Here is a 16,794-nt window from a genome sequence, read left to right as displayed (position 1 = left end):
CTTGCTACAACACTCGAATGCCCTTATAAATGTCACCTTTATCCCTGAAATCAAGGATCCCTTATAGATGTCACATTTATCCTTGAAATCTATGACCAAGTGGAGGATTCAAACCACAAAAATGTTCTAGTTACAAGACACACATTTAATATGCGACTGTGTTCTCGTGGTTACCTATTCCCTTTCAACGCACATTCAGACCCTTCCCCAAGATTCCATTCTAAAAAGACAAATGAGCAATATGAAGGTCGATCACGATATCTTTATTACATTCCTAACTCTATATCACTAGCAAGGACTTAGAAAAAATTAATCTTGATAGGTCAAACAATTTAGGATAACCGGTCTAACACTAGAGACTCAAAATGATAGACAAGTAAACTCTACCCCAAAGTCACACACCAAATCTGAGCCATTTATTCTTCGTCAACCATTAGATACAATCTAACTGTCTACCGCAATTTACGATGCACTTATTAGACAAATTTAACCTCCACCATATATAAACATGCCTAAGCACCATAATAGATACAATTTTATTCACTCTTACAACATTACACCTCTTATGTTAATCTTAAAGGCACAACGTGGCAATGTGTCTATCAACGTTATATCGTTCTAGAGGTTATCTAAATCCATTAGCACTTCACTTCTAAAAGATGAAAAATTACGACCATAAGTATAAGTGTGATTCAATTCTATCCATCCCTTAATTTCACTATTATTAGGGTCGCAGTCAAAATCATATTAGTATATCCTAATATAAGTTTGCACCTTCTACTCTCGCCTAAAGTCACTCACAAATGTTTGGGTTGGTTAAATGCAAAGCTAAAAAAAAGCCTATCAACTTCTTTAAGATAAATGCCACTAAAAACATCATTTTCTTACACAAAAATATTGACTTTTGGGTTTTCTATAACAACACACAAAGAACTCTAGCAAAAGGACAAACAAAGCACTAAACCGAAAAAATCAAGATTATTACTTTCAGGAACATGTAACGTATATATAAATAGTAGGTGACCAGTAATCCATGATCAAAGATTGAAGAAAGAACTAAAGCACAATTAATGGCTTAGATATGACCTCGATCTTGCTACAACGCTCTAATGCCCTTATAGATATCACCTTTATCCCTGAAATCTAGGACCCCTTATAGATGTCACCTTTATCCTTGAAATCTATGACCAAGTGGAGGATTCAAACCAAAAAAAATTTCTAATTACAAGACACACATTTAATATATGTTTGTGTTCTCATGGTTATCTATTCCCACTCAACGCACGTTCAGCCTCATCCCCAAGATTCCACTCTAAAAAGACAAAGGATAATATGAAGGTCGATCACGATATCTCTATCACATTCCTAACTTTATAATCACTAGCAAAAACTTGGAAAAAATTATTCTTGATTGGTCAAGCAATTTAGGATAACTAATTCAACACTAGAGACTCAAAATGATAGACAATGAAACTCTGCCAAAAAGTCGCACACCAAATTTGAGCGACCTGCTCTTCATCAAACATTAGATACAATATAACAGTATACTGCAACTTACGTTGCACTTACAATCTGATGCAATTTACGTTGTATTTATCATACAATTTTAATCGTCCACTATATATAAATTTACCTACGCATCACACGCACCATAACAGGTACAATTTTATTCACTCTTGCAACATTACAATTTTGTTTAAGAGTTTGAAAAGAAGAGAAATACTTCTGAAAATAAATTTTTTAAAAAATACAAATAAAATATTTTACAATTTTTTAAAAGAATGATTTTATATAAAATAATCAAAAAAATAATTATTATCATTAAATTTTTACTTTTTATAATATTATAACAAATATAAAATATTTTTTAAATATTTTTGTGAGTCATTCAAAACCTTCCTTCAATACAAATTTTAAATATATATTATAAATAAAAATAAATCCTCTAAAATTCTCGACTAATATCCTTCAATACAAATTTTAAATATATATTATAAATAAAAATAAATCCTCTAAAATTCTCGACTAATATCCTTCGACTCTTCTGATCAATTTTTTCTTTCTTTTCAATATTAAAAAAAACTCAAGTCTCACATTCGTTAAAAATAGTGCTCACAAAGAATTTATATAAAGTGACACTCCTCATCTTACCAATTCATTTTGTAAGGATGAATTAGCTCAAACTCTAATATGATATCAGAACCTACTGATTCGAATCAATCACCATAAAATAACATTCCCCTTCTTGCCAACTGATTTTATAGTCAAACTCTAATATTAAAAAAACAATTTAGTTGTTTTTAAGATATTGCTTCAGAAAGTTTTATCTCTTAAATTTAAAAAATCAATTTTGCCATAGATATTTAAATGACCAATATTGTCAGCACACTCCAATGGTTAAAAATATAAACAACAATCTCTCACCGTTGGAGATGTTCTAAGACAATTCTTTTAAAGTTTTTGAAAGTTAACTAAATTAACCAAAATTTAGTATGAGATTAACAAATTAATCACAATTTAGCATGAGATTAAAAAGAAATTAGGTATCATAACAAATTTTTGTTTTTTATTTGATTAAAAATATGGAAACAATGTTTAATATGAAAACAATGTTTATTATTTGAAATACTTACTTGATTAGAATGATTGATGTGGATCGTAATAACATACTTGAAAATTAATTTAGTACATGATAGATGGTAGAACTTCTAGTGCTAATGTACATCACATGCCATAACATTATTCTACTACTAATAATCAAGATAGGTTCATCATCACTAATCATCATTGAGAAGAAGAAGGTGCAAAGTGTAGAAGATGTTTGTAAGAAAGCCATGGCTTAACCAGCACCACTGACTCCACCATCGCGTGATCCTCACTCTCAGCACCATCATTCTTCGTCTGCGTAACCCATATCTTCATATAGTACTTAATTCCAGCCACCACCTGTTGCTGCGCCTCCACCACTTCCACGAACCTCAACTCCCCTTCCCCTTCTTTCCGTACTTTCACACTCCGGTTAAACTCCTCCACCGCGAATCTTCCCAGCTCCTGTACCTCCTCGTTTGTCCTCACGTTTCTGATCTCTGTTTTGCCACCCACCATGCGAGACCTGGAGGAAGCTGTACTATACACTACGCATGCTGCCATTAGTATCATTGTTAATGTTGCTGCCGCCGCCGCCATGGATCAATAATCAATTATCTTCCACTGAAGGATGAGGTTGAGTTGTTGTGATTTTCTTTGGATGTTTGTTATGCATGTTGCAGATAGATGATAGATGATATATTGTATCATCACGGTATGGGTCTATGCAGGAACGAGAGCAACGTGGTTTGCTGCTTTTATTGGAAACTGACACATAAGCACCTACGCTCGTGTGAGACTGCCACGCATTCAGTTTTGCTGTTTTTAACGATGGAGATGGTATGTAAAACTAGCGGGATACCCGTGCGTACGCACGGGTACTGGTACGGTACGCGAATTTGTTTTGAATACATAATAAAAATGAAATGAAAGAAAAATGAAATTGTAAAAAAAAAAAATATTGATTAATTTATTTTTTATTTAGAAGGTAAATTAGTAGCAAAGTTGTTAGTGTTTATTACAATAATAATTTTTGTCATATATTAAAGTTAGATTAGTAGTAAAGTTGTTTTTTTATGTACAATAGTATTATTTTTTCCCTTAATGTTTTCACATATTTGAAACAAATTCATGAGTTGCATTAACTCCAATCTAAATAACCATATAATTAATCCTATATAGAAATTTGAATTTAAATGATGTTATCACAAAAAAATATAGAATGATGAGACTCAAATACTTGTGTATCCTTATCCATCTCTAGATAAGAATATATTACTGTCATGTGAATACAATGCCTATACCATTGGTCAATAAAATTTTATTTTATTTTGACAAATCTCACTAAATATTCTTAATGTTTACTAATGTTTTACTTAAATTTATTAAATATTCATTAAATTTAAAATTAATTAAGAATCCAGATTTTTATGCAAGGCTGAACTTTTAGATGGAATAGTTTGAATATTCTTTGATAAAGTGAGTTGAAGTTCTGAAAAACGTTGCAAAGTTAAAGTTTCAACTCACCTTCTGTTAAGTTTCCAAGACTTGTGTATTAATTAAAATAAGTTACACCCCCTTCATATAGGTGCGTGTTTATGATACTTATATATAATGGTCAAAAGATTACAGTCCATAAAAATCCCAAACCTTACCATTGTCAGTTGATAAAGAAAACATTGTTTTCTAAGCCTTTTTAGAAATAAAAGTATGAGTGTAGGACTGCTATTTTTTTTATAAACAATGCTATTAAAAGTAGGACTGCTATTAAATTGACAAAGTATTGCATTTCACTATCACAAACAACAAATATAATGATTGTGTTATAGTATGTTACATGACTCTGTTGGTCTTGTTTTCCAACCACAGAGAATAGGTCTGTGCATGCATGGTTTGACTTATAAGGTTAGATCCAATTTAAATGTTCCCACTCCCAAAGAGGTTCAAATTCATCAACCCCATTATTTGCTACATCATTCCAATTTGTACCACTTGACCCTCCCATAACAACACCATCATGATCTCTTCCTATTCCTTCTGAATGGAAGGTTGCATGCAGATTTGATTCATCAATCTCTGATACAACTTGTTGAGCACTTGTTGAAGCACTGTGTTCAAATTGTAACTCCACTTTTGGTCTCTCTAATGATCAACGATAGAATGAACTAAAACTTTCCAATATCACATAAATGCAACACAAGCTGAATTCGTGTCGTAACTATATATACACATAGATACAAACATACAAAAATTAAGCAATGATCAATTCAAAATATATTTTATGAGAGCATATAAATTTAAAACCAAAGTTTTATAATATCATGATCAAGTTAATGATGAATATACCTTAGGAGGATTTGTGTTAGATGAATAAAAGTGTTCAATTTACTTATATTCATGCATCTTCCATTTAGTTTTTCTACCATAAGGAGCTTTCCCTTTGTAAAACACCATGGTTTTCTTTATCCCAATCACTTTGTTGTTTGAACTGTAAACATAGCTTGGAGAACCGGTAGCTTTCTAGTATCCACAAGATGTTGTTCTGTTTGGTCTTCCTCCTGTCATCTCTACAAGCATCCTGAAATATAGTTACTACTATTACTTATAAAAGTATAATGAGAAGAAAAAAAAGATGCAAAAAACACAGAATTTCAAAACACCGTGCAAATTTCTTAAAACGAAACTATTCATCGAAGATTCACATAGCAACAGCAACACCGTTCAATTATACAGAGATGCTAAACTAAGATTGGTGATGAGTATTACAACTCTTATATCATTTAAAATCAATTAAACAGAGAGAATTGATACCTTCGGCGCATGGTGAATTTTCTTGAAGTCGTGAATACGAATGACCTGGTAAACAGTTGTAATGAGTAAAAGAGATGAAGAATGTGAGTAGAATATCTGAAAAGAACACCATTCTTCTTCACAATCAAAGTCAGTGGTGTGTTAAAAATACCTTTGGCTGTCCCAGCAAGCTCTTCAGTAGCAGTATTAATTGCACGAGAGACATTAGTCTCATCAGTTGAAACATTCTTGAACTATTAAATTTCTATATTTTATTTTGAAAGATTAAGATCCACCCCTCCTAAGATTAACCCCAGAGAAGTTCATTACATGGCATGGAGCATAGTTACTAAATTAAACAAAAACATAACAGAAATATATTCTCACTCATCTCTATCTAACTTCTCATGTATCAGTAACATTCAGGAACATGTAAGAAACAGTTGTAAGAAACAATAGTTAAAAAAATGAAGCATTTTGAAATGGTGTGCACCCCAAATCCTTGAGGACCATATTGATCTGCTGCCTTTTGCTAGAATTGTGAATCTGTGTGTATCCAATCTCCACAACCATTCCTAATACATCTATACCAAAAAATGAATAGAAGGTAAAGTTAATATGTTGTGGTAGTTAGTATAGAGTGTAAATTAGGGGATATGTGTGATACCTATCAAGACATCCCTTTTCCAATTGTCGGTCAGGATACATAAAGACAAATACTGATATAGATTGAACCATTTACAAATTCACAATATTTTGCAGAAAGGGACCATAAAGACGCACATCGAGAATATCGTAAGAGTAAAGTATGAACAACAATGGCCAATGTCAATAGGACCTGGATACATGCTGCTCCAATCTCCGACTTTAGTTCAAACTGTTGACAAAGTACCAGTGTCATAGTAAACTAATAATAGTGATGGTAAAGTTTCAAGAAATATTATTCCAAGTGTTAGATAAATGATTACAAATAACACGTTGAAGTTCAAACTAAATCCAACTGTGTGTTTACCAAACTACTGAAGTTAGAAACACTCCTGCATGTGTAAAGTACATACCATTCAAAGGTATTATTGTCCACATTAACCTCCCTCAAGCACCTCATCATTTCAAGCTGATAATTTGCACCATCGGCTTCAATTTCCCCATCCTCCTTTCTCATCTGCAAATTTTAGAAATAGATATGATGAAACATGAGGAGTCAAAGTTAGATAGTGTGAAAATAGAGAAAGAAAAGAAAGAAGAAAAAAACAAAAATTTGATATCATACTGGAAAAGGGAAGCATTTAGTAACTTCAAGAACACTACCAACATTAACTAACATTTGATGACAATCAAATAACAAAACCTCTTCATACCAGTAAAACATAATTCGAGAATCCCATAGTGAGATGAGAGCATCATAATTCCAACTCAGAAGCATTACTTTCGCAGTTGTGAAGCTCACCAACAACCAACAATACAAAATATGAAACATTCATCATAATGACAAGAATAAAAGCAAATATATGGCATTGTTTAATTGTTTTTTTAACTCCTTGGTCAATACTAAAGGGTATAAAAAGCAAGAAATTTAGAATTTTAGATCTAAGGGCTCGCCTACCTCCAAACTTGAAACAGGCAAACATAAACATAAATGCCTATCTCATCCGGTGTCGATTCCCTATAAACTTCAAATAGTTAAACGGTTTACTGCAACTATACATATTAGACCGTTCTTAAGAAATAGAGAACACCAAGTATACCTTGGTTTGTCATACTTTGCAAGATGTTTAAGCATTATACATTCCTGCAACACAAAATATTATCATAAATTAACACGGTCCAACATATTTTGGAACCACTCAAAAGTTGCCTCATAAAATAAAATAAATCAGCTAAAAGGCTTGATGAGCAACAATCTCTCAAAATTAAATCTTAAAAAGTCAATCCAAATTAAAGCACAACACAATAACAACGATGAACACGTGCAAATTTAAAGGAGAAAAAGAGGACAGAAGGAAAAAAGGAATAATCATAAAAACATATTAACCGACACGACATATTAACCAACCCGACATATTAACCAACCCGACATATGAAGTCGAGTTTAGTAGTCGACCCAAAGAACCGACTGAGAGTCACTTCTAGACGGGAATGTTTTCTAGAGAATACTCGTCAACGTTAAACTCACTATCACCTTGTACAATGCCTTCCTGCTGCAACAAACACATAAATATTGATTTGTTTATAATAAAAAATTAAGTGTAACAATACTATGAATGTTTTGGACCAAACAAAAGAAGGATGCCCAACCTGTTTCAGAAGTACACTCATAAGATCCTTCTGTTTGATTTTTTATATGTGATATTGACGGTAAACACTGAATCAAAAGCTTGTATATACACAGTAGGAACTCTACAATGTATATCAGATCCCTGAAATGCAAATATTAGTGTATGAGTATATAAAATTCGTTAAAAGTTCAAACTTGTAAAAGGGACTGCATTCATGTAAATACTAAGAGATGTGTATCAGTGGCATTTTATTGGGAAGTTTGTTAGCACTCTGAAATATGCACCACAAATTTTATGCACAGCAACAACTAAGCTAAACATAGTGTAGGCCAAGAAGGTTCCTTTTCTCATCAACTCTGAAATTTGCATAACAAAAACTAAAAACTAATCTGCACAATAGAAACCTAAAATGATTTAGAAGATACAAAATACAACAATCAAAACTTTAAAGCGTCAAAAGTTAACCCTATCATATAAAAAACTCATCAACGGAAACCAATACATCGACGCAACACAACATAAACCAGTAAATCAACTAAAAACTTGGAAGCACAAAAAGTTAAGCCTATCATATAAAAAAACTCATGAACACAACAACAACAGAAACTTCTTACCACATCAAACACAGATTTTTTTACCATCATCGTTTCTGGTGTATGGAACCCTAAAATCCGTACATATATGTATGGAGAAGAAATCCCTAAAATTTGCACGTATAAAATACCAATTAATATATACACAAAATATATGCAAATGATATACCACCGCAAAATTGTCCAAAATATTAAATCCGTCGTCATCAACTCTTCAATTGAAACAAAACCAAAACCACAAACAGATCTCCATCTCCTTCGCTTGAAATCGAAACGAAAAACCAAAAGCAATAGAAAAGTTTCTTTGAAATATTGTGGATTTTTTTTAAGATTCAAAAGTTAATGGTGGAAGAAGATGAAAGTTAAAGGTTGAGATGAACAATGAGGAATCTGAAGAGGGCTGAGTTTCAAGATGAGAGAAGAGAGGTGGCGTGTGAAGGAAAGAAAGAAAGAGAAGAGGAAAGAAAGAAAGACAAGGAAAGAAAGAAAGAGAACCTGCAAATAGTGCATCTCATTGGGAAGACCATGAGTGAGCAGTTGTTTTGCAGAGAGAACTTGGAAAGTTTTTCTGGTTCGTGTGCAACTGGAACGTTGCAGAAAAATATTAAATAATGTGAGCAGCCAATGAATGGCACAAAAGGTACCAATTATGCAACTAATACCATCTAATTGTCTGACAAATGGTTACTTTGGACCTAATTTGCCCCCATAAATGAGATTTGTCACCTAACAAAGCAAGGGTTAACTTGTATAATCCAGCACAGTTTTCTTTCTTATATTATAGATTTTCAGCTGTGTCGATATTCACTATGAAATCATCTAATACTGTGTGTATTTATTTATATTAATTTAATGGAAAAGATTTCAATATTATATGAATTTCTCCCAACAAAAATTATTACTAATGATTTTTTAAGTTAAATATTTTTTGAGTTCATATAAATATGATATTTTATTTTATTTTTATAGACGAATAAAAATTATTTTTATTATTAGACTAACTTATATTTTTCTCAACCACTTTTATAAACGGATCAAATCGACATTAGTTTTCTCAATTAATAATGACGGCTTTTAAATCAGTTTGAATAGTTGTTCATTGCAACGCCAACACTAGTCTTAAGACCGAAGATGTCACGCTGATCTTTGTTTATGCACTAGAAGTTCTATTTTCGTGTCATCTCCCTCGGACTTTAATTGCTCCACCACTTTAATTGCTCCACCGACTGCTCAAGACATTTTTTTAGATTAGCTCGTCATTCCAACATTTTCACCATCTACTTCAAAGTCAAACTTCTAAGCAATCTCAACTACAAGCGCAAACATCCAAAGCAAAGAGATTTCAGAGTCTTTAACAACTTCAAACCATATAAAAAATGTAAGCAGTAAACGAACTCTCCACAAGCATATACGATTTAGTGCATCATCAGAATGTACATCTTTTAGTGGAGAAGTTCTTGTGAGTGGAAGAAAATTAACAAATAGCTATGTCGCAAGGTCACACACTACACAAGGTAGTGCAACATGATAACCTTGGAGCCACGCCTCATGAAATTATCTGCGGTGTCGCTACACAACACCATAGAGCTTATAGAACATTGTCATTTATGGGCTCGTCAATTTTTTCCTTAAAGTTCTAGAGGAGGAGATGACAACCTTACATCTCTCGAGGATCACCACGCTAAGATTTCCTCATTGCACCAATCTCATAATAGAAATGCACAACGGTGTAGAGATGATGTATGTAACACCCCTTTTTACCCCATAAATAATAAGCATATAATCAGAGAATAAGCATGCATAGAACTCAAAAGGGCGTCACATCGATGTTTTCAAAAAACTAAAAGCTTTAAAAAAAACCGACAGCATTTATCCACAAAATACAATACACCTGGTCATTTCAAATAACACCTAACATATAATCATAATTCATCTAGAATATGCATTAACAGCGGAAAGTAATACTCATGTGTTTCATATAAATGATACATGTCCCATACCATGATCATATCTCCATAAACAACTCATAAGATAACCAATTAAACGTGTTCACAAGTTATAACAAAATACATAAACAAATAGAACATGAGTTCAACGTCTAAGCTACCCAGTGTTACATGACCAGAGCATTGACTCGCTACTTAATTACCAAGCAACTCGGAAGAACTCCGACTAGATCACACGCCAGCTACTAATCGTCAAAACCTGTATGTCGCCAAACGAGGGCAACATTAAAACAGAAGGGTGAGAATACGAACCATTATGAAGAGAGTATAATGAGATACAATGGCTAAATCAACAATTATAGGAATACATTACACCTTGCCTAATCATGTAAATTAATACTAATCAATATAATCACATACATTAAACGTACAACAAGTATAAGAGTATAATATCTCAATACTATATTCTCAATTATGCACATAGCCATAATTATCACATATTCCCGCATTTAACCAATTACGTATTCAAACATCACTCATTCTCAATTATCAACTAATACAATATCACCACAACACCAAGTGTACGTAATCAATTATCAAACTCATACTCATAGAATTACAACATCGATGCACATAATCAATTGTTCACTCGTACACTTATCACAACAACATAATGCACATAATCAATTATCACAATCATGCACATATCACGATAACATAATGCACATAATAAACTATCACATAACTCTAACGTGACTCAATGAAACATGTGACACTATGCATGTGGTACCAATGTGAAATTCTAAGTTTCACCGGCCTCCGATTCATATCTCTAGAATCTAAGCCACACTTCCGATCCGGACAAGACCAAAGTCCACCAATTGTAAACATATAGTTTACGGCTTCCGATTCACTCTAGAATCCAAGCCCGCTTGTGTTTCAAAGCAAATCCACCTGTGTTTCAAGGCACACTATGATATGAATGTATGTACAATATCACAAATATATGCAATTAAGATCATCTCTACCATCTTAACTGTCCGCATATCACAATAATTCAACTCTATGAATTATCCACCAATTGTACAAAACATTCACAACACACACACATCATTAACATATAAGAGACCAATTAATCAACTACGATTCACACAATCCAATTAACACTAGTAACCATACTATCTCATGTTAATTCTCATTTTGCCAATTATATATGAACACACACTTTCAACATCAAGCAATTAATCATTAGAATTAATATTAACCAACTACTCATTGAGAATCAATATTAGCACAACATCATTGGCATGAAAATATATATTTCTCAACATACATATTCAAGACAAAACACAATTACGGACAAATCCTCAAAATACCGTAATTTACCGACAAATCGAATAATTGATCTAATTCCAAATTTATTTAATCAATTGAACTCATTGAAATTAATTCAACTATTAATTTAATCATCCAATTAACAATCACACCATATTAATTTCTATGCACTTATTTCTAACAAGACCATTTTTATTGAAAAGAATATGGCGTTAGCTTACTAACGCTTCGAACGGGGACTCAAACAGAGATACGGTTCAAAAGTTATAAATTTGTAAAGTTTCATCGAAAATGTAAACACCGACATCGTAAACTAACAACTCTAAATATACAAGAATAACTCTTATAAATTTAATTGGCTAACGGCCTGACTCAAGTAATAATAAAACAATTCTAAAGAGTCAAGTACCTTCAATTTTAATTTTTGTTTTATCAAATTGACTCTAAACAACTCAAAAGAAACACTGACAACTCTATTGACAACTCTAAACATGTCAGAATTACGCAAACAATTTAAATTATGACTCTTAATGATTCAAAACAACTCTGACAACTTTATTGACAACTCTAACAACTCTATTGACAACTTTAACGAAATTAAAAAATAACTTAAATTAACTCGTTAATCTAATTATTTATCTCTAATTTCAAAACTCTAAAAAAAATTATTATTAATAATACTAGATTATTATTAATAATACTAAATTATTATAATTGAAATATATATCAGTAACCTTGAATTGAAACAATTGGAATGGACTTATTCCGCTACAGTATTTTTCTCAATTTTACACATAGCACTGCTACAGTATCGCTGCAATTGTATAAATTATACAGGTGCTAAGTTAGTTTAGGTGGCTATTATTTTTGTTATTCTTAACTTCATGGACCTATATTTTATTTAGTATTTCACTATTATTATACCAAACTAGTGACTTATATATATATACTTGCAATGTGAATGAAATACAAAAAAAATCTACGCTACAGTACCGATTTATTTCACCTAGCAAAACATGTAATTTGGATATTCATTATATATCATAGATAACACCACCAACACACTTTAAGCACCATATTATAGTTTTACGCTACAGTAAGTAGCAAAACATAATGTCATGAAGCATGATTCATTCAATCTCAATTATTATATTTATCCAAGAAAACATAGCAGCTGTCAAATTATCACTTGATATATGTCGCTTCAGTACCAAAATTACCACACAGAATATATTTATATGTCAATTTGTGATTCTCAATTATCTCTCAATTTCATCAATGTACCAATTACTAACATCAAAGCAAGTTTTTAATCTCAATTTTATGAATTCTCAACAAAACCTAACATGTTAAAAACCTAAAAGTTGAAGAACAAGAATCCCTAAATCATGTTAATCTACCCATTGACCCAATCATACTAACCCATAATAATAAGGATTCTCCCCCTTACCTCTTGATTTCTCCTCCAAAACCCTAGCTTTTGCCCCTTGTTGTTCTTCCTCTTTTTGCTCCTCTTCTCCTCTTTTCCTTCTTTTGAAAAAAACTCAGCAAAAATGAAAATGATACTTCTCTCCCTCATTCTACCCTTTACTATATTATTCCTATTGGGCTTAACCCATATAATTCCTCTTCCTAACTAATTAGGCCCAAATGATAAAATAGAGTAGTCAAATAAATAATTATGCTCCAACAAATAATATTACTACCCTTAATATTATTTTCTGATTAATCCAATTAAATCCGACTTTATCTCAAATAAATAAAATTCAATAATAATATTATTTCTAATATTATTTCTCTACATATTCCACTTTATTAATTCTTCGATTAACCGAATAAATTCCAACTTCACTTAATAATCCGAACACGTTTCTCAATAACACCGACGATCCAATTAATTATCAAACTTCGTCCAAATTAAGTAAATAAATCCTTATTTAATTTAATTAGTCAAATAATAAAATTCGGGCTGTTACAATGTAGACTTGGACGCTCATAAAGGGCCACATGTCAGGTTTTTATCTTACACTCTTCTCGATATTGAGAGAGAGGATTTTACAAGAGTGCTCAGATACTGACTTCAAAGAGGCCATAGTAAGATACCCCCATTTTCACAAAGAATAAACCAATATAGACAAGTCAACGTTTTTCCACTCCATAAAAGACACAAGCATAACATGGACGAATTAGTCAATCTGAAAGACGTCATTGAATAATCGATAAAGAAAAGAAGATTAAGCAGGTATACCCAATAAGAAGGAAAGAATGACGTTTGTGAGAGGAGAGCAAGCTTCCCTTAGGAAATCCTATATATAGGACAGCTCACCACGTAAGAAACGAACCCATCGTCAGGATAAATCATCATTAAAAAAGACGATCAAAGTCGTCGAGAAGACCAAGGAAGGATAACAATGACGTTGAAAAGGAAATTTGAGGGGGGAAATGAAAATCATAGCCTCCATCACAAAGGGATATGACCTACACTAAATTTGTAAGGTTTGGCCTATAGTCTATTATAGACTCTCTTTTTTAAATCTCGACAATTCAATCTCCTCTTTTGTGTTATGAGTCATTTGTCCAGCAAATAGAAGCATATCTTAAATCCTATTATAAGACGTATCGTCTGAGGAGATATAATGATGAATTCAAAAAGTTCTTTTTAATTTGAAGTATTTTCTAAAAAATTCTGCACCTTTTGATAGTGAAAGATTTTATATATGGACAACTAGAATTAAAATATTCATGGAAGCTAATAGCTTGAATTATGAAACATTGTAATTAATGGTCAATTTATTACTCCTTATTGTGTTGATAATAAAATAGTAAATAAACTTGAATTTTCATTGGACCGAAGAAAGCAAAACGAGATTTCAACTCGATTTTAAAGTTAAATATTTGTTGATGAGTGTGTTAAACACTAAGGAGATATTTTCTATTTTTAATTGTAGAGTTAATAGTAATTCACCCCCTTGTAATGTTAGCGAATTTTGCTTTTCCTCCTTCCTACTTTTTGGCAACGGTTTTTCAAAAAAAAACTGTTGCTAAAACCTGCCTTTGACAACGGTGGGGGATAAACCGAAACACGCTCATATTACAGGAGGGTAAACTACTATTAACCCTTAATTGTATTATGAGACACTCTTATTAAGATGATACATGGAAATTTTCCTAAGATCAAACCAGAAAGAAACCAGTGAGATGAAATGCTATATTATGGAATGTGTTGATGTGCATAAGGTATATCCTTATGCACGATGCATAAATACTCAAATATTGTTTATATTACTCAAAGGATTATATTTATTACTCAAAATAATATATACATTACTCAAAATAGTATAAATATTACTCAGAACAATGAATATATTACTCAAAATAGTTAAAATTCGATATTACTGAGAATGATGTAAATATTACTTAGAATAGTGTACACATTACTCACAATTACTAATTACTCATAATTAATAGATGTGTACAAATAATGCATATATTATTCATGGATTATGATATTATTACTCGTTTCTAACTAAAATGTTACTCGGAACAATTTAAATATTACTCGTACGACTAAAATGTTACTCGGAACAATTTAAATATTACTCGTACGAGACTTATGCACCGTGCATAAGGATATACCTTATGCACATCAACCTGACCCCTATATTATTATTATTATTATTATTATTATTATTATTATTATTATTATTATTATTATTATTATTATTATTATTATTATTATTATTATTATTATTATTATTAAGGCTTAATTGCAATTTTGGTCCCCCTACTATCTGTTTTTTTTGGATTTTGGTCACCCTATTTTAAAATTCGGAATTTTAGTCCCTTTATTTTAGTTTTTTGAGGATTTTGGTCCCCTTGCAAATCTGAAGGCAATTTTTAATAAAATGAAACTCAAATTGATGACATATTCAACATAAATCTTAAATAAAATTAGTTTTTTTGAACAGTTCATTGTTGAAATGACACTAACACATCATCACTGTGAGCGTCATTTCATTTAAAATTGCCTTCGAATTTGCAGGGGGACCAAAATCCTCAAAAAACTAAAATATAGGGACTAAAATTCTGGATTTTAAAATAGAGAGATCAAAACACACAAAAAATGGATAATAGGGGGACTAAAATTGCAATTAAGCCATTAATAATAATTATTTATTTCATTATGTATATTATTATTATTATTATTATTTATTTTTGATAATTTAAAATATAAAATAAGTGGTCAATATTTTAATATTTTAATCTGTATTATTTAAAATATTTTAAATGTATGTATGAAATTGTTTTATTTTATTATTTATAATATAATTTTATTTTGAAAAAAAATAAGTATTTTTATTAAAAAAAATTGATTTCACTAAATAAATGGTGACGAGTCGGGGATACCCGAACCTATTTGCGTCGGGTTTGAGTTTTAATTCTCCATCCTCGTTTGAGTTTGGGACGTGGAACGAAAATTGTTTGGGGACTCGGATTTGGATTTGAGGAGGTAGTAACCGTCCGTCCCTTTGTCATTCCTAAATCAAGCCTTACTTGATTAATTTTGACATCTGTCATACTAGTTTTAGGCCCTCATTATTGCGAAAAGTATATACTTACTTAACAATATGTTCTAAAGATCAATTCAATGCTATTCCATTCGAACAAATTTTACTTTTAAATTTGGAAAAAAAATATATGCACTGACACTATTTTATACTGTCAACAAATTACTACCATGTATCATGTCAAGTCATAAAACCGGTCTATTCAACAAAGTTATCCGATTTAGTCACGCAGTTCGACTAGTGAATCAGTGGTTTGACCAATAAACCAGTGACCTAATATCCTCACCGATTTAATATCCGATCCGATTTTTAAAACACTAAGAATTATACCATCATATAATAAAATTATAATATTCAACTATGTTATATTAATATTTTAAAATTACTATTGACATATACACTTTTTTTCTCTACTACAAAAGAAAACATGAAATATCATAGAGATTGTTTTGACTTAAAACTAGCGGGATACCCGTGCGTACGCACGGGTACTGGTATGGTACGCGCATTGTTTTTAATATATAATAAAAATGAAATGAAAGAAAAATTAAATTGTTAAATAAAAAAATTTATTTATTGTTTATTTATTTAAAAGATAAAATGTAAATGATATCAATATTTGGATCAGTTGTTTCATTTTTCCCGTTTTATATAATTTTTACGATATAAGAAAACAAACAATAAAATTTTATTGACTCAC

At 31.2% G+C, this 16,794-nt stretch overlaps 1 protein-coding gene across 1 annotated transcript; it reads right to left on the bottom strand.

Annotated features, from left to right (window-relative positions):
• Positions 1-2,652: 2,652 nt before the first annotated feature.
• Positions 2,653-3,272, bottom strand: LOC131607946 (cysteine proteinase inhibitor 4-like). The gene has a single exon (XM_058879892.1). It carries the CDS (start codon positions 3,184-3,186, stop codon positions 2,785-2,787), a length of 402 nt encoding a protein of 133 aa, XP_058735875.1. The 5' UTR covers positions 3,187-3,272; the 3' UTR covers positions 2,653-2,784.
• Between the last annotated feature and the right edge of the window lie 13,522 nt (positions 3,273-16,794).

The sequence above is a fragment of the Vicia villosa genome, linkage group LG5, assembly GCF_029867415.1.
Source record: "Vicia villosa cultivar HV-30 ecotype Madison, WI linkage group LG5, Vvil1.0, whole genome shotgun sequence".
NCBI lineage: Eukaryota > Viridiplantae > Streptophyta > Magnoliopsida > Fabales > Fabaceae > Vicia > Vicia villosa.
This window is presented reverse-complemented; position numbering and strand designations above follow the sequence as displayed.

Excerpts from the sequence above, each read along its gene's own strand:
- LOC131607946 (XM_058879892.1), bottom strand. The coding sequence starts at position 3,186 with ATGGCGGCGGCGGCAGCAACATTAACAATGATACTAATGGCAGCATGC.